Genomic DNA, 27,680 nt, shown 5'->3' with positions numbered 1-27,680 from the left:
ATTTTACACCTGATTGGGTCGGATGTGCGCCAGCCCACGGGACGTAAATTTCTGCCCTGTGATTCGATTCTTTGAGTCTATAATGAAAATCAGGAAGGTTCCATATAGGAACCATAATGTCCAAAGTTGAAATTCCACCCCGTTCCCTCTAGCTCACTATAAGTAATGCCGTGAGAGTCTAGCTGCTAAAAAATAAATTTTGGAGGTGGGCTGACTAGCTGATGCAACGGGTTAACAATCTGTCCATTCTACTCTAGGGCCTCAACTTGAATCTGACACGATGGGATGAATGCTCCCTTTCCCTGATAAATGCAAAGATCACCAAACAGTATTTGGAAAGTTTCAAATTAGTAACCACCATAAACTCAATGCCAAGACCTTGCCAGTATTCTTTATTATATTTCACTAAATTGCTCTAATGTCAATATCAAAAAACATGGCAGGTTTGAGAAAGGAAAAGTTACATTGGCACAATACAAGGTGCTATTTGTGATTAGTGAAAATGTCTACAGAGAGAAAACCTTGTGCCTGATATGGGAATTCTGGTGGTGGTCAAAAGTGGAAAATATTGGGTAAATTATACAAATTAACATATTCAGAGCACAGCCTCACAAAAATGTCAGCACTGCTCTGGGAGAGCTGACCATACCATTTTTCACCTAATTCAATTCCCAGTACTGGCACATTTCCCCCTAAAAGCATATTTTAATACCAATTTTAAAAAACAAAACTAAAATGAACAAAGCAACTTATGCATGTAAATTGTGCATGAAAATAACAAGGTGTTTCAAGTCTGATTATTCAAATTTATGTTAATTGTTAGTTTTAATGATTTTTGGAAAATTCTAGCATTAATTATCCAAGTGGTGTTTTTCTGCTGGCTAGGTCAGGAATATTATAGCCACAGATATTTAACAGTGCAACTGTTGACATTTACAAAATGGTGTGTAACACATGATGAAGAGCAGGGCACCAAAATAATAATTGGCAACAAATGAAGAATATCTAAAAGTAAACTGAGCAGTGACAAACCTGAATCCTGCCAGACTTCAGCACAGCAAACATGCATTGAGCTGTATTAAATGCATGCCTCCAATTGTGATATGCTACATGTCTTCGATAATTCTTTTTAACACTTAAAATCCAACGGCAAAGAACCTGTGAGGATAAAAGAAATCAATAGTTTATGCAAATATCATTTGTAGAGAAATGTGCAACTTGGATCCACTCAGACTGACAGCTGAAGATGCTATTCCTGTCCATTTTACCTCATTAGCCTACAAAGTAACTGTTTAGCAGAGGACATGGAAGATTATGATTTGTTTAAAATGTTCCACTTCTGTTACAGCAAATATGTTCTTATCCATTGCCCCAGTGAAAGTGAGGCAATAACAACAAATATCATTCATTTCAGGTGCCCAGTTACATTCTTACATGTTCTTCACTGGAGCACCTTCCTCCAGCTGAGAATTTGACACACACTGTACATGTGTCTTATTTGATTTCTAAGGTGTATGATATATTGGTAGCAGATATAACTGGGTGAAATATACTCTCGCTGAAAGAAAGCAAGAACTTCACTGAGTACCTGAAATTCATGCAAGTTATTTGTGATAACTCAATGGAGCAGACAGGTATCGTAAAGAAACAGTAAAACTTTATGACAGAGACATCTCGGAGTGCTTGCACCTGGACCTGATCCCTTGTCTGAAAGGCTCCACTACCCCTCCCCGGATTGCCCATGCTAAGAGCTCACTGGTCAAAGGCCACACAGTGCATCACATGACCCGTCACTGACAGGAGGGAGGGACAATACATGCAGTTACCACATTTCCTCCCCCTTCAGTTTTTTTTACAATTACTCTTTACAAAACACATTTAAACAATCCAACAAATATATATACAATTTCAGGTGATTATAAATCAAGTCTCTGAGGTGCTCTTCGTGTATGGCTAGAGCGGCGTAGATCTGCCACTGGAGGTTCCTGAACAGGATCGACAGGATCTGGAACTGCACTATGCGACACATCATTGGAATTGGGCAGCTCAGGATTTGGCAACACCTATGAATGATCTGGAATGTTTGTTCTACATCGATCACACACCTCAGAAGTCAACGGTTTAATGTTAATCGTGGGTTGATGGGTCAATTATTGGAATGTCTCTCTGGCACGGATGCGATCCACGTACTTACGGATGATTTTATCTCCTATTCGTACTTGGAAAGATAATGGACCTGCCTCTGAAACAATGGTTCTCTGAGACCAGTGGGGTCCACTGCTGAAATTTTGCATGTGTACTGTGTCACCTACACTGAATGTGCGAACTTTACTGTGTATGTCATGGTTAAATTTCTGATTTTTCTGGTTCTGCGCTACCTTCCTCTCTAAATTCAGAAACACCAAGTGTAAATATGCATGCAGACGGTGTTTCATTAACTCCAACGGTGTTGAAACTGTAGTCGAATATGGTATTGTACAATAACTTAAGAGAAACCGGGGAAGTTGAGGTTTCAGAGTGCTTTCCGATAACTTTTTCATACTAGACGTAAAAGTTTGTACAGCCTTCTTGGTTACAACATTCGATGAGGCATGCCATGGAACTGTCTTTATATGGTGGATTCCATTCAGGTCCATAAATTTCTGAAACTCAGTGCTGGTAAAGGCTGTACCATTATCAGAAATGACAATTTCAGGTAGGCAATGTATGCTGAAACTGCGATGTAGCTTCTCGATTGTTGCGTTCGATGCTGGCAATTTGACTTCGTCTACATCTATCCATTTTGAATATCTTGTGATGGGGCAACAACTCTCAACCCCCACAACAAAATTCTGCCTCGACAGCTAAATTCTGTGTCTCTAACATGGATGGTCTCAATTCTTCAGATACAGGTGAGTTTGGCCATCCTTGCAAAACAAAGTCTCTGACTTTCGACAGTATTGGATCTCTGTTCATCCAATTCCTAATTTATTTCGCATATCGGGTGAAGAATCTAAGAAATTCAATAATAGCACTAATTCTTGTGGAACGGGAGTATTTAAAATACTATCTGATTTTCGGTGAAATATTTCAGACCAGCTGAGTTTTTTCTTCTGTAGCCAATCTCAACCTAAAAGACTGGGCCCCTCCCCTTTTATGATATCACAGGCAGTTGGGCTGTCTGTTGCTTGTAGCAGACTGGGACTGTGGCAACGCAATTCCTGCAACTGTGACATTACCGAGTCCAGCGGCTCTCATCTGACTCCAACTTAGCAAAGTTCTGACCTCCAGCAGTCCTCCAAGTGCCAGAAGCCTGGGAAGTCCCTGCCTCCACCTGCTGTGGATTGGACGGTGCTACGTGCTGTCTAGACTGTGATCTCGGGGCTATCCTAAAGCTAGGTCTCACCGAGATTTGTGTCTCTGCGCTGGTGGAGGGTGTGGGTGAGCGCTGTGATGGGACTTCAGGGGGGGTGCCTTCAGATTCCTCTTCAGAGATTTCTTTGGGGCTTGGTTGGAATCCCTGGGTTGTGGACTTTGTTGGCTGTTTCCCAGATGTGCGAGCGGTAGGGGAGATAATTAGTGCATGGCACTGGCCTGTGAAAGAGGACGTATCACTCATGGCATGGTTATCTGATGGATGTTGCACTGCTGGACGCTCACTTGGTACTGCACCGCCAACCTCACCGTCAGCACCTCATGGAACGGAGGAGATCATTCATTCTCTTGTGGCCCTGGGTGGATGTCCTCTTTTGAAGGGCATTGGCGCTGCCCACTGCTGCCTCCGCCTCCCAAGCTGGGTTAGTGCTGTTGCTGCCCATCCTGCGGTCAGAGTGGGGGTAGAGGACATCCCAGCGGGCCTCCACGGCATCCAAAAGGTGTTCGAGAAACATGTTACTGAACCTGGGGGCTGCAGTCCTCTTCAGTTTCAGGGCCATGTCTTCTGTGCAGCAGTGGTGGTCTGAAAGCACTGCAATGTATGCTTGCAGCTGGACTTTAAATATGGTGCCCAGAGTGATGCAGCGGCGGGGTGATGGCAGGTGGGTGAATTAGAGCTCGCCCGCCGTGGAAGCGGTGTGTTTCCCGCGAGTGTATAAATAATGTGGCGGGTTTGGGATGATACAGCGTGAAAACCCGCCATCGCGGCTGGCAGGTAAAATGTTGTTTTACCTTCCTGCCATCACACTTAGTCCAAATCTGGGACGATTCCACCCTCTATCCCTGACCATACTTAATCTGACCGTTCTCAGCTGTGGCTCTGTTGATAACACAGATTCAGAAGCTGGGGGGATACTTCACTCCAGGGACTTGAGCACAAAATCTAGGCTGACACTCCAGTGCAATACAGAGTGATTGCTGTATTGTCCGAGGTGCCACTTTTGGATGAGATGTTGAACCATGGGACTATCAGCCTTTTCAAGTGGATATAAAACATCCCATGGCATTATTCCAAAGAGAAAGTGAGTTCTCTTCAGTGCCCTGGTCATTATTAAAATCTCAATCAGCACGTTATAAGGTTTTCTGGTCATTATCACACTGCTGTTGTGGGACCTTGCTGAGCACAAATTGGCTGCCACGTTTCTTACATTACAATAGTGACTACACTTCAAAAGTACATTGCTGTAAGGTGCTTTAGGATGTCCTGAGGTTGTGAAAGGAGTTATATGAATCCAGGTCTTCTTTCTTTCTCTCTGTGTAAAATAGCAGACTGTCTGGGCAGTATGTTCAGAGTAACAGTGTGTCATGTCAGTGTTGATATGTGGGCTTCAACCCCTGGCTCTCCTAAGGCAAAGCATCTGACCTCAGGTGAGTTGCTAAAATAAAGTACCAATAGTGTCACAAGCCTCGTCGCTAAAGGGAAGGGAAAATCTGGAGATTATAAGGCAATGCTCAAAGTCTCCCCAGTTGTTCAGCCTCAGAGTAGCATGTTGAAATTAAATTGCACCGCCTCTCCTTTCAGCCATTGAAGGAGCATGCTGTAGCAAAAGAGAGATAAGGACCATGAAATTAGGCTCCATGGCACCTGTAGTTTCAGTGTTTTGGGTGCCATTTGGGTTCCAAAATGACATTGGTGCCACACTCTCACTTCTGGTGCAGCCTTGTTGAATGCCATTTTGGGGATGATGGGTGTCAGCAGCGTGCACTTGGTTTGCAGAGTAGGCAGATTATGACGTCAGTCAGCAGGTAACACTAATTTGATGCCAGTGCTGTCATCTTGGGCTTCACCACTCTAGGTAAAGCTCAATTTCAGCAGCAGGAAGGACCACCCCCACCAGCTCTATCTAAAGCAGGTTTGTTCAACGCGTGACCCATGGGCCAAATGTGGTCTGCAAAGCCCCCCAACGTGGCCCCTGGAGGTAGTTTTCAAAATGTCAATAAGTGGAATAGAAGATTCTGAAAGAAACTGCTCCTCCAATCACAGGCTCTTCCTCTCCTGCAGCTGCTGCTGATAGGCTCACTCACAAATGTGGAAGAGAAGCAATCTGTGATTGGAGGAGTAGCAACACTGGTGGTAGCGAGTGTGCTGAGGAAAAAAAAGGTATTGGCAGAGGGAAAGAGAGACAGAGTGAGGCTGCTGAGCTGGGCCGGGCCGGGGAAGAAACTGGCTGCTGGGCTGGGCTGGACTGGGGAGGAGGCTGCCTGCCAGGTCGGGAGAGGCTGGATACAATGGCGGGGGTGTGTGGTGATGGTAGAGAGAGAGAGAGAGTGAGTGTGGAAGAGAGAGAAAGTGAGTGTGGAATAGAGAGAGAGAGTGAGTGCGGGAGAGAGAAAGTGAGTGTGGAAAGAGAGTGAGTGATTGTGGGGGGGAGAGAGAGTGAATGAGTGAGGGTGGCAGAGAGAGTGAGTCAGGGTGGGACAGCAAGTGTAAGTGAGGGTGGGGGACAGAGTAAGTGAATAAGGGTGGGAGAGAGAATGAATGAGTGAGGGGTGGGAGAGAGAGTTAGTGAGAGTGAGGGAGGGAGTTAGTGAGTGAGGGTGGGAGAGAGAGTTAGTGAGTGAGGGTGGGAGACAGAGTTAGTGAGTGAGGGGTGGGAGAGAGAGTTAGTGAGAGTGAGGGAGAGAGTTAGTGAGTGAGGGTGGGAGAGAGAGTTAGTGAGAGTGAGGGAGAGAGTTAGTGAGTGAGGGTGGGAGAGAGAGTTAGTGAGAGTGAGGGAGAGAGTTAGTGAGTGAGGGTGGGAGAGAGAGTTAGTGAGTGAGGGTGAGAGGGTTAGTGAGTGAGGGTGAGAGAGGGAGTTAGTGAGTGAGGGTGGGAGAGAGAGTTAGTGAGTGAGTGAGAGAGGGAGTTAGTGAGTGAGGGTGAGGGAGGGAGTTAGTGAGTGAGGGTGAGAGAGTTAGTGAGTGAGGGTGGGAGACAGAGTTAGTGAGTGAGGGTGGGAGACAGAGTTAGTGAGTGAGGGTGGGAGAGAGAGTTAGTGAGAGTGAGGGAGAGAGTTAGTGAGTGAGGGTGGGAGAGAGAGTTAGTGAGTGAGGGTGGGAGAGAGAGTTAGTGAGTGAGGGTGGGAGAGAGAGTTAGTGAGTGAGGGTGGGAGAGAGAGTTAGTGAGTGAGGGAGAGAGTTAGTGAGTGAGGGTGGGAGAGAGAGTTAGTGAGTGAGGGTGGGAGAGAGAGTTAGTGAGTGAGGGTGGGAGAGAGAGTTAGTGAGAGTGAAGGAGAGAGTTAGTGAGTGAGGGTGGGAGAGAGAGTTAGTGAGTGAGGGTGGGAGAGAGTTAGTGAGAGTGACGGAGAGAGTTAGTGAGTGAGGGTGGGAGAGAGAGTTAGTGAGTGAGGGTGAGAGAGTTAGTGAGTGAGGGTGAGAGAGTTAGTGAGTGAGGGTGAGAGAGGGAGTTAGTGAGTGAGGGTGGGAGAGAGAGTTAGTGAGAGAGGGTGAGAGAGGGAGTTAGTGAGAGTGAGGGAGAGAGTTAGTGAGTGAGGGTGGGAGAGAGAGTTAGTGAGTGAGGGTGAGAGAGAGAGTTAGTGAGTGAGGGTGGGAGAGTTAGTGAGTGAGGGTGGGAGAGTTAGTGAGTGAGGGTGAGAGAGAGTTAGTGAGTGAGGGTGAGAGAGAGTTAGTGAGTGAGGGTGAGAGAGAGTTAGTGAGTGAGGGTGAGAGAGAGAGTTAGTGAGTGAGGGTGGGAGACAGAGTTAGTGAGTGAGGGTGAGAGAGGGAGTTAGTGAGTGAGGGTGGGAGACAGAGTTAGTGAGTGAGGGTGGGAGAGGGAGTTAGTGATTGAGGGTGGGAGAGAGAGTTAGTGAGTGAGGGTGGGAGAGAGAGTTAGTGAGTGAGGGTGGCATTGTGTGTGTGTCTGGCTCACTTGCAGTCTCAGGATTCCCATTCACACTCACCCCCACACACAATCCACCCACTCGCACAGTGGGTTAGGGTGAGTGAGTGAACATTAAGAGATTGGGAGTGAGCCAGACGGACTCTGTTCCTCTCACATTCTAATGGTGATCTTTATTAATTCCACTTTTTAATTATCAATTTATTGTTTTCACAATACTTTATTGTTGCTTAGCAAATTGTTTCTTCATGTCTAACTTTATTTTGAAATTGATGTTTAATGTTGTGCCAAACATTATCTTTCTGAAATTTGCTCATCAGCCCCTAGAGTGAGAAAAGAATGGAAATGTGGCCCCCAAGTGAAAAGGTTGGACAAGCCTAATTTAAAGGGATCATCAATCACTCTCGGCTTAGTTGCTGATTAGTTGCTACTGGCTCTATTTGAGTTTGCCCAAGTGTTTGGTGGTTTGCAGAGTAGTTTAAAGTCAGTGAAGCATGGAGTGGTGCTGCACGCAGAGAAGCCTTTAGTTCTGACTTCCAGGTTTCTGGTCGGATCACTTATTCGCAGACATGAGTGCTGCAGCAGGGAGACGGAGCAGCACAGAAGAGCACGTGGCTGCTTGCAGAGGGAGGAGGAGGAAGAGGAGAAGGGGATAAGACCTCCTGCTTATCCACCCCACCCGCTGCACTCTCAGTATTTGAGCCACTACATCAATCAAGAAAATGGCTGTCGGACAACAAGGGCTATCTACTTAACACTTGATTCATGACTTCTGCGCAACTCAACCATAATTGAGCAGCATGCATATAATTACAGCCATGATGCCACATGGATCATAAAACAGACCATTGGGACAGCTCAGGCAATGCTTCTGCTCACTGGACCACTCTGGAGGAATCCTGCAGTACTTGCTGGAGCACGTCTCCACATTCATCACGATCCATTCTGTGCTGCGTAACCTCGCCACCATGGAGACCCAGTCCTTGACACTAAGGTGCAAGCAGCTAGTGAGTGGGAATGAGAAGGGAAAGGAGGAGCAGGAGGAGAGGAGGCAGTCAACACATCCCCTTTCTGGACGGGCTGTCTGCGAACACCTCGTTCATCTATATTCCATTGAGCACAACCTGAAATCCCCATTCTACAACAGGCACGCACCTTACCCTACCTCTGTCACAGAATCATACTGTTCCTTTGGCCACAATTCTGAAATAAAAGCCACCACAAACAAGCAATTCCTAGACCAACTTTATCAAACAAGCCTTTTAATATTCCATACAAAAGTTAACTAATCACTCATGCACTCCCAAAGTGCCAGCCTTGCCTGGCCTAATGATCCCTCACAGTGCTCATAGTGGCTGCAGTTTGGCTGGTGGAAGGTTGCCGACTGTCACAGAGCAATACTGCAGATGACCTTGCAGGATACCCTAGAGCAGGCCAGGCTTCAGAATGCACCACCTCAGCATGGGTGGCGGCAGTCTGGGCTGGCTGGTTGACAGGCAGCAGCAACAGAACTGATCGAGTGGCAGTGGTGGGGGGACAAATGCTGTTATTCTGAGAGGGGCCAGCAGGTATGTGTTCCACAGAGTCAGTGCCACTCCCCTGGGTGGCACCTCAGCAATCCTAATAATCTGTTGGAGGACAGAACATTGGACTGCTGTCATACCCTGAAAACCCTTGTGAACGCTGGTATCCAGAGCCAAGGTGGCAGCAGGCTGGTTCAATGGGTTCAAGATCATATAGATTCTTTCAGAAATTATTTTAAAAAATACATCCAAAGTAGAATCTATTTCAAACATTTAGTTCCCGAGTCAAAACAAGCTTTTGTGTTACCAAAGAATATATATTGTTCAAATTCAAGTAAGTTTTTTTTAGGTTGCATGTTTTCCCATCTTATCAGATAAAGGTGTTAAGGCATGTATATTTATGCTAATAAAGGTTATACAGATGTAGTTTAAGTTTATAGAATTGATTATTTGCCTTAGTCGTGGCTGCCACAAACAATGTTATACCTCATATTTCATCTGGAAATTCTGTAAAAAGTTCAGATCAATGAACATTCGGATGGTAGCCAACGTCGTTTCAACTTCAGACAAGTCAAAATCACTGAAGCTAAAATCTAGCAGCTTTAGTGAATGAGCAGAAGGGACAGTCATGGCCTGAAAAATAAAACAATACTTACGAGAGTGAACATGATAAAAACACGAATGATGAATGGTTATATATTTATTTCCACTTTGATATTTATTTCTAATTAAGTAATGATTGAACAAGGGCAAGTTATCTTGTGACACAAAGGTTGCATTTGAGACATCTTAGAGTGGAGGTGGGGCAATTTTAATGGGGGGGAGGGGCAGGGTGTAGATTAAAATGGCAGGAATTGGAACCCTAACTCAATCTGTCTCCAACATGCCCACTCTGCTTTTAATGGAGGTGGGTTTGGATATGGACAAGTAACCCTCTCTGAAGAACAGACAAATGTATAAATTAGGAGCAGGAGTAGACCACAGCCCTCAAGCCTGCTCCACCATCCAATAAGATCATGGCTGATCTGATTTTAACCTCACATTCCTGCCTATACCCGATAACCTTTCACCTTCTTGCTTATCAAGAATCTATCTACCTCTGCCTTTAAGATATTCAAGGACTCTGCCTCAACCACCTTTTGAGGAAGAGAATTCAAAAGTCTCACAACCCTCTGAGATAAAAAAAAATCCTCATCTCTGTCCTAAATTGGTGACCCCTTATTTTGAAACAGTGACCCCCCAAGTTCTACATTGTCCCACAAGAGGAAACATCCATTCCACATTCACCCTGTCAAGTCCCCTCAGGATCTTATATATTTCAATCAAGTCATCTCTTATTCTTCTAAACTCCAGCAGATATAAGCCTAGCCTTTCCAGCCTTGCCTCATAAGATAACCCGCCCATTCCAGTTATTAATCTAGTAAACCCTCTCTGAACTGCTTCTAATGCATTTACATCTTTCCTTAAATAAGGAACTAAGAGTTGGGTTAGTGGTTATAACATTTAAATGAGGCACTTTTGAAGGCATTTTCACTGCTATTTGAACTTAGCACTCCAGCATGGAGTTTGCCATTATGATAAAGGTGAGATTGACCTGCATTTCATGGGTCTAGTTAAAGGTCAGAAGCCCAAAGATTAATATCGGCTTAGTGCTCAAATTGCTTTCTTAGTTTCCTCTAACTGTACATGTTGTGAGAACCTTGCTTCTATACTTTGGAGGTCTTCACACAAAGAACATCAAGATGAGTGGTGCCATGGTACTTTAAGATTGGACTTCAAATGAATAAGGCAATTGGCATCGACAGAAGCAAGGGCCTACTATAGTGGTAGATATGGTGGACAACAGAGATGGTAGCAGCAGAGGCATCAAGATCACAGGAAGCACAATCTATGTAACCAGGTGCACAGATAGAGATAAAATCAGGAAATGCTGGAAATACTCACTGAGTCAGGCAGCATCTATGGAGAGAGAAACAGAGTTCATATTTCAGGAAGGTTTGCGCTAAATTGCCTGGGAGCTTACATATGTTTTCATACTGTGCCAGTCCAATATCCTGGCTTGTTCTTACCTGAAAGTACCCTTAAAGAGGTGACTGATAGTCAATAAAGGAGCCTCCTTCAAACCTTATTGATGACACTGTGACGAACCCACCAATATACACCAAGATTGTGACAATGACAACTATATGACAACCAGCTAGATCATCATTGGCATATTCAAGCTACAGGTCAAGTGCCTGGATTGGACTGGGCAGTGCCCTTTATAATTCGTCATTGAGGGTCTCTGGTATTTGGTGTGTGCTGCAGTCTGTACAACAGAGTGCAGCTGTGAGGATTAGAGGTGGAGGAAGAGCAAGCTGTTCTTTACTTGTCAATTTGATTATGATTCTAATGGAAAGGAAGAGGAGTAGGAAGAGGAAAATGAAGATGAGACACCCAGCACCACACCAAGTTATTCACATTATTGTTTGGGACACTAGGTATTCTGTAATTGCTTGAAGCTTCAGTTAGTCATTCACACTCCTGACCCGGAAATATATCGCCGTTCCTTCACTGTCGCTGGGTGAAAATCCTGGAACTCCCTTCCTAACAGCACTATGGGTGTGCCTACACCACATGGACTGCAGCAGTTCAAGAAGGCAGCTCAACACCACTTTCCCCAGGGCAACTAGGGATGGGCAATAAATGCTGGCCCAGCCAATGAAGCCCAAAAATTTTCCCACCCCCAAAACAGTCTGGCAACCAACGGCCCATCCATTGCACATTCTCCTATTGGTATCTGCCAATTTATGTCTTCATATTCTTCAACAAGCAACTGAAAGACAAGTTGATACCCAACAGGCAAGAATGGGTATTAAAGAAAATTGGGGCAAATGAATGCATTCTATTTAATTTGAATAAAAAAGGGGAAACTTAATAACAAAACATTTTCACAAACACATGATTAACAAGAAAGCTTTACTCCTCCTTTTCTTACCACTCCTACATGATACAACCCCTATGGTTGCAGCAGAGGCTGAGACAGGCTTTTCAGAGTCCTGTTCTAACTGCTGCGATGCCCTTAACTGATGATCTCTACATGTTGGAATCTGTAAGGACTTTGCAAGATATTGCTGCACCTGCCTCAGTACAGGGGCATACTTGGCCATCAGGAATAAAGGCAGCACATCAGATATTGGCTGGAGTTGGGGGGAGGGGGCAACAGGCGAAATGTGGGAGTGCTTTGAGTAGAGTCTCCACTTCCATGTCTCCTTTCGATACCATCTGTCTCCTGGGCCAGCAGCAACATCACTCCTTCCACTCTGATCTAGGCCAGGCAGGTGAGGATCAGTGACATGCTGTAGGGCCATGTCTAAGGTATGTGTCATCCTGTTTAAGCCAATAGACATATTGGCATCCAAAGTTTGTATCATAATAGTCATGGCTTACATGGACTTATTGCTGTGATTGCGGTTCCACAGAGAAGGACAGTCCATCTATGGAAGAAGACTTTCTCACAATGACCTGCAACATCAATCCAAACACGCACGAGAAAGACTGCTCCCTCTTTCTGCTTCTGTGGACAGTGTGAATGGAAAAACTGACAGTACCTCTCAGATTTGTTGCTGTCCCTCTATGACTGGAATTTTCAACCTTTGATATGCTGTGTCCATCTCGTATAATACTGTCTTTATGCAAAACCTCCAAACACCTAAAAGTTCCATCGTTAAACAGTCAAGCTGAGATTATGACATGCTGGTGTGCTTCATGTCCGCTGACATGCACTGGAGATGCCAAAACCCAGCAGTGAAATGAAAATTATCGTTGGAAAGTTCCCAGTGGTTTGTCCTGCTCTGTTTGGCAGAAACCCCCAAATCTCTGCTACTTTGGACCTACATAACTGTTTCATCACCTCTGACTTATTTCCCTCACTCCCTCCAAATCATTCATCATTTCCCATCCCTACCATCTCCCTGTATAGGTGTAACCGTGATTCTCTTCAGTCAGACGGCTGTAGGCTTGAGCAAATTTTTATTAGTCATCCAGCATCACACCTGGATCAATCATGCCTTGGTCTCATGCTCCAAAATAACTCACTACTCCAGAATGCAAGGAGAAGCCAATACTCCTATCCTATATCATTAACTCCCTCCATATACCCCTTTGCCCCAGGCTCATTTATAATTCTATGTATAGAACTCATCATTGCCCTTGCATCTCAAATTGAGACCATCTGAGTGTCTGCTCCTGCTGTCATCTGTCCCTCCCACCCTGCTCCTGAGTTCTCTCACTCATTCTAGCCCACAATCCCACATTTGGCAGCTTCCCCCATCTCCACCCAGGCCCTCTCTTCCATGAAGATCACCTTTTCCCCACTGATCCCCTGGTCCATTTCCTCTCCCAGCTCCTATGTTAGTTGGCAAGTGGGTCCTTTTCCTCAGACACCAATTTTTAGAGACAAATTCCTTCAGTGCTATGAAGCTTAGTTGTAAAGACATTTATCTGTTTTAAATATATTGGTACAAAGCTAAACACTTATGCTGACTTAACCAGGGATTGAAACCATTGTCAATACATCTCTCCTCAGAGAGACCAGAGGAGTCTATGTCAAATGAAAGTGGATTGACATTGCAGGCCATTGGGATAATCTGTTTTTCCATGGATTGAATGGCCACCAGTGTGGAACATCAAATGCTTCAATCAATTTAGTCCATACATGCCATGACCAATGTCATGCAAACTCTGAATGTCAACATGTCTGTCACTTTAAATAGGTTGATAGATACCTAGCCTTGGCCTTACAGTGTCGCATGACCTGCATCCAAGGGCCGAATTTTTGCAAAGACCGAAGGTCTCTGTGCATTAGCCGAAGTGGCACCAGAGCGCCAAATCTGGAAGTCCTGCCCCCATATCTGGCACACCATTTTTGCCAAGGGGGAAACGGATGGGACATGTTTTACACGTGGCTGTTGCACACTGAAGGGCAATTCCAGATCTGTCAAGGAACCTGAAGCTCATCTTCAGCATGCTAATGACATGCTCAGTCACATATTTCATAATGATTTGGCATTTATTGTAATGATGAGGGCTTCAGTTGTCAGGTTTCTCATGGGTGTCAAGAGCAAAGTTTGAAGTGGGTATTCCTTGTTGCCCAGCAGCTATCTCTTAGTCTGCTTCCAAGTCCAAAGACATCAGGGAGATTTCTGTAGGATGAAAGAATCATGACAGGTGTCCAGAAATCTTGCAGCATAAATATCATTTTGTGGCTGTACACCACCAGTATATTGATGGAGTTGAAGACTTTCTGTTCAACAAATGACACTGGCTGTTCTGGGGATGCATAAATTGCTGCTTGTGTGCAGTCAGTGATGCCTTGCACCTGTGACAGCCAGCCAGAGCCACAAAGCCGAGCACCCACTCTCTCTATCTTCATCACAGGAAATGTTCACATAATTGCTGGCTCTGGCAAACACCCCAGCAGTCACCAGTTTTATGTATTTGTGGACCTTCTGTGAGGAGATACTGCATATGGTTGGAACAGGGACATGGAAGAATTCAAAGGCAGAGGTTATGGTCTAAAGTTGTCAAGCTCAGTAAGATTGCCTCCATCTTGTTCTATGTGTTTTTGTTTTACTGGCTTGTTTCTTTAATTCTTTATCCCTTCATGTTACATTCAGATGGCTATTGTATAACCATTCACACCTCATCTGGACACAACTTGTTTCTTCCCTATACCTATTCCCACTCCCTGTCTTTTACATCACGAGATCTTTGTAGTTAATCTCTCCCACCTTCCACCCTATTACAGAGCTTCTTTTCTGTTCTTCCTGCCTCCTCCCCCTTCCCCCTTCCACTGGCTTAAAAACTCTTACATTTCGATTTTCCTTCTGAACCTGAAACATTAACTCTGTTTCTCTCTACACAGATGCTGCCTGATCTGAAGATTTCCAGAAATTTTTGTTTGTATTTATTGCTATACTTCCTTTGAGATTGATTCAACCTATCCAATTGCCACTATGTACTTACTTTGCTATCACTAGCAAGTTTCAGGAAACCCAGGAAATACATGGGCCTAACATTAAACTCAAAAGTTTGGTAAAAAAAAGTACCATGTTAATTGTAACCCACATCTTCCAAGGGGGTTGCACACACTGATCCTAATGCACTGGAGTAAAACCCGGAAGTCAGGGCTGGGATTCCCAATGTGCTAACCTCCAAAACCCACCCAGACCCGTGTTTTTCATCAGGTAATTTTCACCCATGGAGTCAGCACGTACACCAGTTCCACTTTGCCAGCTTCTCTTTTAACTCTGCCATTGTCTTTGCATTGATAGACTGCTACTCAGATGTCTTGGATGTGGTACATGTCCTCCGGTTAAACATTGGATAGACCGAAGCTATTGTCTTTGGCAAATTCTATTACATTGTCAAGGTTCCATCTCCTTGCTCTGACATTGGAGGTTACTAGTTGGGTGGACACAGACTATATGGAATTAAGATTAAATGCTGAACAACAACTGTGAGTCAAATGGAAACTGAAAAGTGCTTTTACCGCTGTTACCTGAAGCTCCTCAGTTTCATTTTCAGTGGCAGATGCATGATATGAAAGGACCTGAAATAACAGCAAAACATATTCTGAACAAGCTGCCATTTCCTGGATACAGCAAAGTTACTTGTTGCTTTTGAAAATTACCCTTGTTTTTCCATTAAGATTACACCATCAGAAAATGGGAAGAATCTGACAGCTTTTCCTACATGGTTTTAAAAGACAAGTAGCAGTGGCTGCAGATGATAGCTGTGGCAGCACCAACGTCTTAATTTCCAATTAAGTAACAACAGATGACTTGGAAACATTTTTCTCGGATAGACAATTGAACGATTATGCCCAAGGTGGAATCCATCTGTTTAATTATTTATTAATTATCCACCATAATATGTTTTTAAAGTTTAAAGTTTAATTGATACACTTCAATGTGGGCTGTAGTAATGAACCAAACATAATGAAAGCTAAAAATCTGTGAGAACCGCATCTTGACCATGCTAGGCTGGGGAAAGTTCGCTGTTTATTTGGGAATGGCTGCCTGGTGTGCACAGGGCGTAGGTAGAGAATGAAGAATATAGTAGGATGGTGGGATGTAAGCGCTACATAGAATTTCATAGAACTTACAGCACAGACAAATAGGTCATTCAGTTCAAATGATCAGTATTCATGGTCAACACAAGGTTCTTCCTATCCTACTTCATCTATCACTACAACACATCCTTTGATCCCTTTGTTCCTCATGCACTTATCTAGCTTCCTCTTAAATGACTCTATGGAATCTACATCAATTATTCTTTGGATAGTGAGTTCCACATTCTAACTAATATCTGAGTAAAGAAGTTTCTCCTTACGTGTTGAGCCCCTCTAACCGCCAGTAAACAAAAGGGAACTGCCTCAAACAGTTTGGAACTCCTTCCCTAATAGCACTGTGGGTGCGCTGCACCACATGGGCCTGAATCTTACGCTCGTTGGGCACGCGCAATCGGCAGGCCCAGAAGCGGAGGCGATATGCGCCTCTGACCGCGGTCGGCCCCGAACCCCAATTTCGTGCTGGCTGGCCAATTAACTTCAGCCACTGTGAAATGCGTGCTGAGATAGGCTCAGCGCTGCCAGGGGATGAAGGAAGAGGGCAGGCGCCGAGAGAATGGAGGCGCTCCCTGAAGGCTGATGGCTGCTGCGAAACTGCCTCAGGGAGCTGCAGTAATTTCAAAATGAAATGAGCTCAGTAAACTGCTGCAAACTGTTTCAATACTGCAAATTCAAGCACCTGACAGCAAACCGCACAGTACCTCATCCCTCAAAGGCCTTCTTTTGTTTATTTTATTTCATCCCGCCCTGGATGTAGTTTGTAGTGAAAATGTGAAGGCCATCTGGCCGATTGGACTGTCACCAACCACAAAAGTGGTCGGGCTGCGTAAAATTGCTGACGAGTGGCTCGTTAATGGGCTTAATTGCCCACTTAAATGTCGCTGGGGCGCATCTGACTCCTGTGCACGCCCGCTGACCGTAATGGTGCTCACGAGCGCGATGACGTCAGGGCACATGCCCGATGTCTTCTCGTGCGAGTTTGGGTCAGGCACACGCTCGCACGTTCAATGTAAAATTCTGGCCATGGGCTGCAGCGGTTGAAGAAGCTCACCACCACCTTCAGCCAGGGATCTGGCATGGGCTGGAGTACATCATTGGGAGGGATTTGCTCAGGTCATGGAGGGTGGAGCTTTGGTGGGGTGGGTAGGGTGCTGAGGGTGCAGTGGACAGAACATGAGGAGAGGGTTAGACAGATTGCAGTGGGGTTTATAGCTTTGTTTGCTGGGCTAAGGGAAGCACTGTTTTGCCTTCTGGGTCACAAACAGTGCTATAGGGGCACTAAACTGATGCTCCAGCCCTTCATACTTTTCTTCAAATATGAACATGCCCAAGGCCCAGAGCAGATGGGCTTAAAAATAAAAGTGATGCTAATCTGGAGTTATGAAGCCTTCTTAAAGTATTTTACAGACACCAGACCTGCTCCGAACACATGATTGTCCACTCTGACCTGCCTGCAATAAAACGAAAAGTGCGCTAATTGGAGGCAGGTTGGAATCGGGATCCCCATTTTTGAATTTTTAATCCCCCACGCACCTACTCACAATAGGTTAACCCCAAGGCCTCAGTTTTGGACTTCAAGGGAGGCCCCACTTCTGTCAGTGGTTGGCATCATACACCAAGTCTCAACATGCATACTTCTACTGACACTAAGAAGGGTCCCTCGGAGGACTATCAATATATATTCATACAGAAGAGCCTCAACTTACATTGATAAACTTGACCCAGGCAGGTGAAGATTCTACTATTAACATGCCACATCAGATTCTCCAATGTTAGCCCACAACCATGTGTGTCTGGGTCTTGGCCTATTCTGCAACCCTTCCTTCCCAAGTTACAGCTGGTATATGCCAGGTGAGCTATGACATTTTAGCCCTCCTGGCTTATTTGGCCTGCAATAGTTCCAAAGCAAACAAGAAGTGCTGAGATGCATTCATTTGGATCCTCTGCCTCTGCCACCAGACAATGTGAGGTTGCAAGAGTTCTCCAGTTTAAATATTGCCGGGAGCTAAAACAATTTAGGCACATCTCTTTCTCCTATTTCATGGAGGGTGGTGGTGGGGAGAGTGGGGGTGCAGGAAAAAGCAGCAGGGGCGCACCACAGAGTCATAAAAAATTATTTAAAGCACTGAAGAAGGCCATTTGATCCATGGAGTCCATGCCAGTCAGTCTTGCTCTGCCCTGGAGATCCCCATGGCTCTGGAGGTTCATTTCCTTCATGTGCCCATCAAATTTTCTTTTGATATCACCGATTGTTTGCTCTTCCACCACCCACATGTTCAGCGAGTTCCAGGTCATTACCACTTGCTTTCCCTCCAAGGGGCCTTTCTTAGTGTCAGTGGAAGTATGCATGCTGAGACTTGGTGTTTGATGCCAACCACTGACAGAATTGGGGCGTATCTTGAAGTCCAAAACTGAGGCCTTGGGGTTAACTTATTGTGGGTAGGTGGGTGGCGGATTAAAAATTCAAAAACGGGGATCCCGACTCCAACCCGCCTCCAATTAGCACACTTTCCATTTTAACGTAGGCAGGTCAGGGCAGCAATCAATCTGCTCTTAGGAGGTGTGTCGTCTGTAAAATATTTTAGGGAGGCTTCATGACACTTGAAAAAAAGTTCACAACAATCCCTCTGTATCACTTGCCTTAAACCAGGGGTGGGAAAACCCCCCCCCCCCCCCCCCCCCCCCCGGGGCTGGATCTGGCCCGTTGTACTTCATCATCCGGCCTGCGGCAGGATTTCAAACCATGGCCCTGCCACCCTCCCTCCCCAGCATGCTGCACTCTGGATCAGCCACTGCCATGTCCTGGTGCCTGAACCTCGGCCACAGTCAACAGATGCCCAAGCTGTGGGAGGAGATCGAGGTCCAAGATCTAGGAGCAGGAGTAGGTGGTGAAGTGTGAGTAACCTGGGTCAGGGGGGAAAGGGAGCAGGACACCCAGTTCCATTGAGGGTTAGCCCCATCTCCCCCTCCCAGCTCCATTAGTGCCCCAGGGCAAGGGCTCAGCCCCTACAGACAGAGGAAGAAGCCCAGGCTCCAGGCCCAGGCGCAGCCTCGAACTGGGAGTTGGCCAAAGCCAACTTGTTGAGACAATGCCCTGGGTTGGTTTGCAGGTGAGACAGAGTGGGAAAGGAAAGAAAGAGAAAGTGAGAGTGAGAGAGAGAGAGAGAGTGAGAGTGAGAGAGAGATAGATAGAGGGCAGAACTGTCCCAGTTTTGCAGAGTGTGGTAGCAGGCGGAAAAAAGGACATTTTACCCATCGGCCACAATGGTGGCTTTTCATGCTGTATCACCCCAATTCTGCTTCATTAATTATGCATTCCTGGGAATCATGCCATTTCCAAGGCAAGGGGGCTCTCATTCGCCCACCATGCCAATGCCTCACCGTTTCATTATGCTTTGTAACATAGTTAAACTACAGCCGGATGCATATCTCTCAGTGCTTCCAGCCCACAACTGCTACAAAGAAGACATGGCTCTAAAAAGCAAGAAGATTGCAGCCCCCACCCCGCCCACTGCCACCCTTCTCAGTTTAATGACTGGTCCCTTGAGTGCCTTTTGGACGCAGCGGAGGCCTGCCAAGATGTCCTCTACCCTGCTACAGGCAAAGATCAGAAAGCAAGGTCACCGATGCGGCTTGGGAGGCGGTAGCAGCGGTGGTCAGTGCCAATGCCCTGCAAAAGAGGACAGCCACCCTGTGCTGAAAGAGGATGAATGGTCTCATCTGTTCCACCAGGGTAAGTCACTCTTCTCATCAGTCTTAACTCACACACTCACAAGACCATCACACATCTACAGGGATCTCACACCTCAGGGGACAACATCACTAACTCTCACACACACTCTCACATCTCCATCAGGCTCATGCCCCCTCAAGCTCGTGTCCTCATCCCGTCCATGGCTCCGCTCACCACTTCCATGCAGTGCCATGTGTCCTGTTCACACTCTCTCCATCTGCTTTCATCTAGGAGAAGCTGGCTCACATCAACAGGGAGAGGTCCCAGACCAGGGGTGGAATGGCCCATATTAGGCCCCTCAATCACTTTGAGGAATGTACCATCATGCTGACTGGTGAGGATGTGGAACGTGCCTGTGGCAACAGTGAGGTCAGCGGCGAACACCCACATGAGGATCCTGCCTCACATCATCCCTCTCTTGACACAACTGTGGGTGCTCTCTCTCCTGCTTTTGACTCTGCTGCCATGGACTAATTATCTCTTCTTTGGTTCACAGGGATCTCTGTCAAGCGACCGAAGCCCTCAGCCAGCCAGTCCCTCAGCTCCATCCAGGTCCTCACCTCCAGTCAAGAGGACTCCTCCTTCATTGAAGAGTTGAAAATAAGCAGCCTGGAAGACCCATCACAGCTCTTACCCACACCCTGCACCAGCGCAGTGACACACACCTTGGTGGAACCTAGATCTAGAGCAGGCTTGGGTTCACAATCTGGTGGTCACCACACAGACACGTGTCCGCAACAGGAGGAAGGTTCAGCTGAGCTCCCCGGCACTCGGAGGACTGCTAGGGAAGAGACATCTGTGAGGTCCGACTCAGATGACGAGCCTCTGGATTCGGCCTTCCAACTCATCAAGAAGAGTCAGCAGAAGGTGGGGCAACATCACGCAAAGCTGTTGGAAGCATTCAACAGAGCGGCACACAAGTCGGAGGATTGCGTCCGCCTGCTTTCTGACCAAGTGGTGCCCACATGTGCGAGCATGGAGGTCTCCATGGGGAGGATAGGGGATGCCATGGAGACCCTGGTCCAGCAGACTGCAGAGCTGCATGCAGACCTGCACTCTATTGTGGGAGCCATGGGTGAGTTCCTGCAGTGGCAACGTGAGATGTAAACAGGGCACCTTGACATCCCTCCAGGTGCTCCTTCCCCTCAAGGAGTCAGGGCGGGGCCCTCAGGCACCTGAAGGAAGCAGGAGTGGCAGCTGGATACCCCTGGGTCATCCACTTAGGAATCTCTGAGGCTGTCCTCTCCCTGAGTCCCCTTTGCCTGTGACCCCCTCAACCTTGTCCTCTGTCACTGCACAGAGAGCAGCTGGCCCACAGAAGGGCAGCCAAAGCAAACTGGGACCTCCAAGGCCTCAGCTCTCCAGAAGAACCATGCCGATGTCATCAGAGGCAACAGGACCAACCATTGCACAGGCTGCCTCCACCCCTGCTGCAGATGTCAGGGAAGCAGCTAGAAATCTAAGGTGTTCAAAAGTTAAGAAATTCTGATCATAGTTGGTTAACGGGTGAACACATTTTGTCACTTTACAATCTGAAAATATATTAACTGTCACTGAATAATGTGTAATAGTGTCTTTCAGCTTCATTGACAGGATAATAGGGTCCTCCCACTGTATCCCCCTCCCCTAACAGTATCAGTTCAGCTGCATGCAGCTGGACCACAAATGATTCTGGAGAGAGAAGTGTGTGCGTGGCAGGAAATTTCGGAGCCTCGTGCAAGCAATCTCTCACGCATGCAGATCCTTCCCCTATCTCACTCATCTCAATGTCCCGAGCATTTTCAATGCTGCCTGCTGGGGTTCACTTTCAGTTGTCCATCTGAGCTAATCTGCATCTCCGCCCACCCACTGATCACACTCCCATGCAGCATCTGATCTTCCCCACCATGACTCTCATTTCACTTTCAATTTAGCAAGCATGGTTGTGCTACAGTTTTTTCCTGTGCTCGCCCATCCTTTCCCCTCCCCCAGTCACCCATCTCCTTTCCCCCATCACTTTTGAACCCCCCAGGTGGAATCACCTTCCACCTCCCCTCCGTGACCTACCAGCCACAACACTTTTCTTTCAGGGTTGTCGAGGTGAACATGCACATTCCCTATCTTCCTGAAAATGCCACCCCCATCCACATTCACCTTCCCAACATCCTCTATCCAACCTCCAGGGTCCGTGGCTGCCTCCGAGTCCCCAACAAGCACCCTCGCCATCCCTTCTATCAATACCGTCGCACCCTCACCCTCCCAGCCTACTGCCTCACTCTGCCCTCTCTCATTCTCACCATTCCATCTTACAACGCCCACATTCAGTTCACTCCCCAGGAGGCAGCCATGGACTCAACAGAGCCCTCCCTTGCACATTCACCTGGACATCACCCCCTCAGTAATCCTTCCCCCCTTGGAGCTCCTGCTCCCCTTGGAATTCCTGCCCCCCTTGAAACTTCTGCCCCCCCTTGGAACTTCTTCCCCCACCCCCCAACCAGACTCCCCCTCAACCCCAGATTCGCCCCCCCCCACCGCCCCTCCTTAGTCCTTTCCCTTTCCTGAATTGTTCCTCCACCCTTACAGCTTCCTCACTCCAGACTCCTTCCTCCCCCTGGACCCCTTCCCTTCCCTGGACTCCTTCCTCCCCCCCGGACTCCTTCCCCTCTCTGGACTGCATCCATCCCTGGACTCCTTCCTCCCCTTGGACTCCCTCCCCTCTCCGCACTCCTTCCCCCCTCTGCACCCTTTCCCATACACCTTCCACCCCTGCCTTACACCTCCCTCCCCAGCTTCCATCTTCTCACCTGATACTCCCTCCTCCCCCCGTTCTCTCCCCCCACACTCCAAAACTCACATCCCCGCCATCTTCTTCTCCCCCCTCCCAACCTCACACCTCTGACACCTTCATTCCCCCCCACCCAACCTCACTTGACCTGACACCTTTATTGTTCCTGTCCTAACTTCACCACCCCAACACCTTCATTCCCCCCTACCAACCTCACTCTATCCTGATACACCTTCTCCCAGTCCATCCTAGGCCTTCCTCTCCCACCCCCTGGTGTTCCTTTCTCCCCCAAACACAGCTGGCCCTTCCTCTTCACCCCCTCGACCAATATCCATTATGAGCAGACCCTCAACGGTGACTTTCCACCTTTCGTGAGCCGCTTTGCAGCAGAGCAGTGTCCATAAGAATCCACCCAGTATGCCATGGCCATTCCTTCAGTATCCTGTTGCTGTTGGGTACCAGCACCTTCTGCTCCTTGGATGTCTGCGATGTCAGTAAGGCCCTGGCGGTGGGTCCCGACCTCCGCACCTCACACTTATCAAGATGTGTTCTTCACCGGTGTGCAATCGCGTTGACGTGGGTGGATGATCTAGTGTGGGTGTGATGATTCTGGTGGGCCGTGCTTATAATGCTATGAAGATCTATTGCAATGGGGTTCCTGATGTCCAAACATGGGAAACATGGCCCACCACTGATAGGCAGAGCGGATGATTGCACACTGGTTCCTCAACATCGCGGAACCGATTTTTGGCCTACTTGCCATGTTGTCCACTCACACCGTCAAACGCTCCAATGCCAGTGGGCACGGAAAATTCCACCAAGAGTAGGAAAGGAGAGAAAGAGAGTGAGGGAGACAGACAGAGTGGGAAAGGAGAGAGATACAGAGGGGAGAATTTTCTCCCCGTTGGGGGGGTTGTGCAAGGGCGGGCACGGGTAGGCGTGGAGCCGATCGGCACCCCCAATTGGCTGAGCACCGCCATTTTACGTGGGCAGGCCAATTAAGGTCCGCCCAGTGTGAAACACATCCGGAAGCACTGAGCACTCTCTGTGCAGGGGGATGGGTGGCGGGCGTTGCCTGAGTCTGGAGCGCATGCTTGTGAAAGAGTGCAGAAATCTCAGAGAGATTAGTTTTAAGTTTAAACAGTCTAATAAAGTGTTGTAAACATTTTTATGACATGTCCCCTTATGTGAAACTGTCATATGGGCTGGGACATGTGCATCATTTTAATAAAAACTTTTCTGCAAATTTTAAATCATTCATGGAGCCTCATCACGCCCGTGGATGAGGTTCCATGAAAAATGCGAAAGCCGCCTGAGCTCTTCGCCTGCCCACCAACCTTAAGGTTAAAAGGGCAGCTCAGCCGATTGCCTTAATTGCTTCTTAACAGGCTTTAATAGGCCTTTGACAGTTCCTGCCGAACTGAAAATCTAAATGACGCGCGGTGATGCCGGGACGCACGCCCAACATCACTCCGAGTCAATTTACACCTCAGCGAGTGGGCCCTGCCCCCGCTGACCGAGCTGAAGATTCTGCCCAGACAGACTGAGTGGGAAAGCAGAGAGAGAGAGAAAGAGTGGGAATTACAGAGAGAGAGACAGAAAGAGTGGAAAAGGAGAGAAAGAGAGACAAACAGTGGGAAAAGAGAGAAAGAAAGAGTGGGAAAGGAGAGAGAGAGACAGACAGAGCAGGTAAGGAGAGAGAGAGAAAGAGTGGGAAAGGTGAGAGAGAAAGAGTGGAAAAGGAGTGAGAGAGATACACAGAGTGGGATCAGAGGGAAAGAGAGACAAAGTGGAAATCGGAGACAGAGACAGACATAAAGGGCGGAATCATCCCAGATTTACCCAGCGGCTGCAAAGGCGATTTTTCATGCCGTATTGTCCCAAACCTGCCGCATCAATTATGCATTCCCGCGAAACATGCTCTTTCCATGGTGGCTGGGCTCTCATTCACCCATCGCACCATCACCTCAACGATTTATCATGTCAGGCAGCATGTTAAAGTCCAGCCGTGAGCATATATCTCAGTGCTTCCAGGCCAGGACAATTGCAAGGAAGATGTTCACAAAAGCCAAAAGACTGCAGCCCCCTGCTTTAATGACGTATCACTGGATGCTGTGGAGAACCGCCACGATGTCCTCTACCCCTGTTCTGATCGTAGAATGGGCATGCTGCATGCCCAACCAGGCTAGGGAGGCGGTGGCAGCAGTGGTCAGCGTCAACGCTCTTCACAAGAGGACAGCCACCCAGTGCCACAAGAGGATGAATGATCTCCTCCATTCTGCCAGGGTAAGTCGGTCTTCTCATCACTCTCAACTCACACACTCACAAACCCATCACACATCCACAGGGCCCTCACTCACTGCCAGTGTAAGGGACATCAACATCCACTTTTTCACACTCACCTTCATTGTCCTCATCCTGTCCATGCGACCACTCAACACCCACACATGCCAGGCATACTTATCATTTGGCCCGGCAGGCATTCTGCTTACACTTTCTCCATCTCTATTCATGCAGGACAAGCTGGCATGCAATAAGAGAGAGAGGGCACAAAATAGTGGTGGAATGCCCGAAATCAAGGTCCTCACAGACTTTGAAAACAGAGCCATCCAGCTGGTCGGTGATGACCAGGACCAGTTCTGTGATGACGGTGAGGTCAGCTGTGCTCTACCAAGTGAGGGTCCAGCAGTGCAACATCCATCAGGGAACCATGCTGTGAGTGATGTGTCCTGTTACACAGCCCACTGTCATGCACTAATTATCTCCTCTTGCTTTCACAGGCACATCTGGGAAACAGCCGACAGAGTCTATAACCCACGGCCCCCAATCAAGTCCTGAAGAAACCTGTGAAGAGGAATCCGAAAGCACCCTCCTTGAAGTCTCATCACAGCGCTCACTCACACCCTCCACCAGCGCAGAGACACACACCTCGGTGGGACCTAGCTTTAGAGTAGCATCGGGAACACAATCTGATGAGCACATTATACTGTCTGATCCACGGCAGGCAGTGGCAGAGACTTCCCAGGTCCCCGGCACTCAGAGGACGGCTGCAGGCCAGAAATTTGCTGAGTCTGAATCAGGTGATGAGTCTCTGAACTCAGTCATGTCTCAGTTGCTGCAGCTGGAAAGACAAGCTCAGGAACATCAGGAAGGGATGTCCACTGCACTCCTCAGCTTGCAAGGCACAATGGAGGAGTCCGTCCGCATTTAGGCTGAGGTGATAGCGCCAGCATGCCAAAGCACGAAGGTCAGCATTTATAAAATGGTGGTCGCCATGGAGACCTTGGTCCAGTACATCTCTCCTGAACTGCTGCTTGGGCTCAACTCCATCACTGACACCATGGTTGGCCTCCAACAGTGTGTACACGAAAGGGGTGCAGGGCAACTCGATCTCACTAGCCACCCCTTATCCTCAAGGAGTCAGCCGGGGACCCTTGGGCATCCAAAGGGAGGAGGATCAGCAGGTGTATTCCAGGGGTCATCCATCCAGAAGACTCTGGGAATGTCCGGCCCATCCGAATCCCCTCTTCCTGTGACCTCAGCAGCTCTCGCTCCACAGGCCAAGGAGGGTGCCACTGCCACATAGCAGGACCCTGAGAGCAGGCTGGGGCCCACCAGGTCTCGACTCTCCAGAGGATGTCCGCCAATGTCATCACAGGCAGGGCTAGGCAGTGAGCAGACTGCCTCCACCTCCGCTTGTGGATGGCTGTGGAGCACCAAGACATAGCGGCAGGGCTAGGAAAGTTAAGAAGATGTAGTTGCACAGGCATTAATCACTTGTACATAATGTTCACTGTTGTCAATAAACTCCCAGAATGTCTCCCTGCCTTTGGCTCCTTGTTCTGATGAGCAGTGTTGCTGTCACTCAGATGTGAAACCTTTCTGCACAAGATAAAGGCAGGTGACTCAGTCCAGGGCCTCTTGCCTGAGCTTTTTGCAGCCTTCAGATCAAAGTGTTGGTCCAGCCTCACACTCCCTGGACACATTACTGATTCCTGCACCTTGATGGTGCTTATCATTGCTGCCAGAATGTTAGTGGGCAGGCAGCACAGAGTTCCGTCATTCTCTCTGTGTGCTCTCAGCATCTTTAAGGTGGGGCTGGTCCCCCCATCTCGTCAGCATCTGTGACAAGTGATGCTGTGCTCCTGAAGGGCTCAGGTGCTGAAGGTAGACAAAGCAGGTGCTTTTAAAGTTTCATGGCTGCATCTCTATGCTATGACCCTGATTACAGAGCACAAATGAGCTGCCCTCGGCCAGACAGGAGTAAGAGATTCTCAGAGGCTATGTGAAGATCTATGGAATGTCCTCACTGCATGTTGTCATCCTCCTGCAAATCAAACGACTAATAGGGCCTCCACCGTGCCTCCATGACAGGAACAATAGCACAGAGGGTGTGTGCGCTGCCATAAGCCAGACTGAAGTCAAATATTCATAGATCCAATGTGAGGGTCTAAGGTGCCTCCTCACTGCATGTCTTCATCATCCTCCACAAATTTAGCAACTATGAGGGCCTCCTGAATGTGCCTACCTTGTCTAGCCAGTACGAGGGCCTCATCGCTGCCTTTGAGGACCTCCTCACTCTCATCCCTGTCAGCATCCTCATCATCGGAGGAGTCCTCCAGCTCCTCCTTCTCCTCCTCAGCCAGTTCCTCTCCCCATTGCAGTGCCAGGTTGTAAAGGGTGCAGCATGACACCCTCTGTGGACTATATTACAGGGCTCAACCAGACTGGTCCAGACACCAGAACTTTATCTTCAGCATCCCGATGGTTTGCTCCACCAAGTTGCGAGTTGCAGTATGAAACTCGTTATACTTTCACTCTGCTGCAGTCTGAGGCTGCCGCACGGGTGTCATCAGCCACGGCCTCTGCAGGTAGCCCTTGTCCCCGAGGAACGATCCCTGTAGCCTGTGTGGACCTTGGAAAATGTCAGGGATCTGTAACTGACTGAGAATGTAGGAGTTGTGTACACTCCTTGGAAACCATGCGCAGACCTGTAGGATGAGTTTGTGGTGGTCGCACACCAGCTACACATTCAGCAAATGGAATTACTTGTGGTTGATGTAGTTGACCGTATGTTGTGATGGAGATCTAAGCACCATGTGAGTGCAGTCGATGGCACCCTGCATCTTTGGGAAACCCGAGATCTGGGCAAATCCAGTCGCTCTTGCATCCTGGCTGTCCTGGCCCCAGGCGAAATGCACAAAGCTGTGTGCCCTCACAAAGATGGTATCTGTGACCTCATGGATGTATATGTGGGTGGAAGCTTGTGGTATCTCACAGAGGTCACCTGTGAAGCCCTGAAAGGAGTCACTGGC

General features: G+C 47.8%; 1 protein-coding gene across 6 annotated transcripts in view; it reads right to left on the bottom strand.

Moving 5' to 3' along the window:
• pde5ab (phosphodiesterase 5A, cGMP-specific, b) overlaps nucleotides 1-27,680 on the bottom strand; it is a 264,229-nt gene that overhangs the window by 148,789 nt on the left and 87,760 nt on the right. For 2 of the 6 annotated variants that reach the window (XM_041198053.1, XM_041194077.1), the window contains exons 11-14: nucleotides 15,290-15,349; nucleotides 10,702-10,716; nucleotides 9,244-9,390; nucleotides 1,033-1,158 (exon numbers count right to left, since the gene is read on the bottom strand). In XM_041198053.1, the coding sequence (XP_041053987.1) occupies nucleotides 1,033-1,158; nucleotides 9,244-9,390; nucleotides 10,702-10,716; nucleotides 15,290-15,349 (348 nt within the window). The remainder of the gene's footprint in view (nucleotides 1-1,032; nucleotides 1,159-9,243; nucleotides 9,391-10,701; nucleotides 10,717-15,289; nucleotides 15,350-27,680) is intronic. The other 4 variants (XM_041194787.1, XM_041195659.1, XM_041196434.1 and 1 more) reach the window with 4 other exon arrangements.

Source organism: Carcharodon carcharias, chromosome 1 (assembly GCF_017639515.1).
Source record: "Carcharodon carcharias isolate sCarCar2 chromosome 1, sCarCar2.pri, whole genome shotgun sequence".
NCBI classification, from domain to species: domain Eukaryota; kingdom Metazoa; phylum Chordata; class Chondrichthyes; order Lamniformes; family Lamnidae; genus Carcharodon; species Carcharodon carcharias.
Note: the sequence above shows the minus strand (reverse complement) of the source record. Positions and strands in the feature narration are given on the sequence as shown.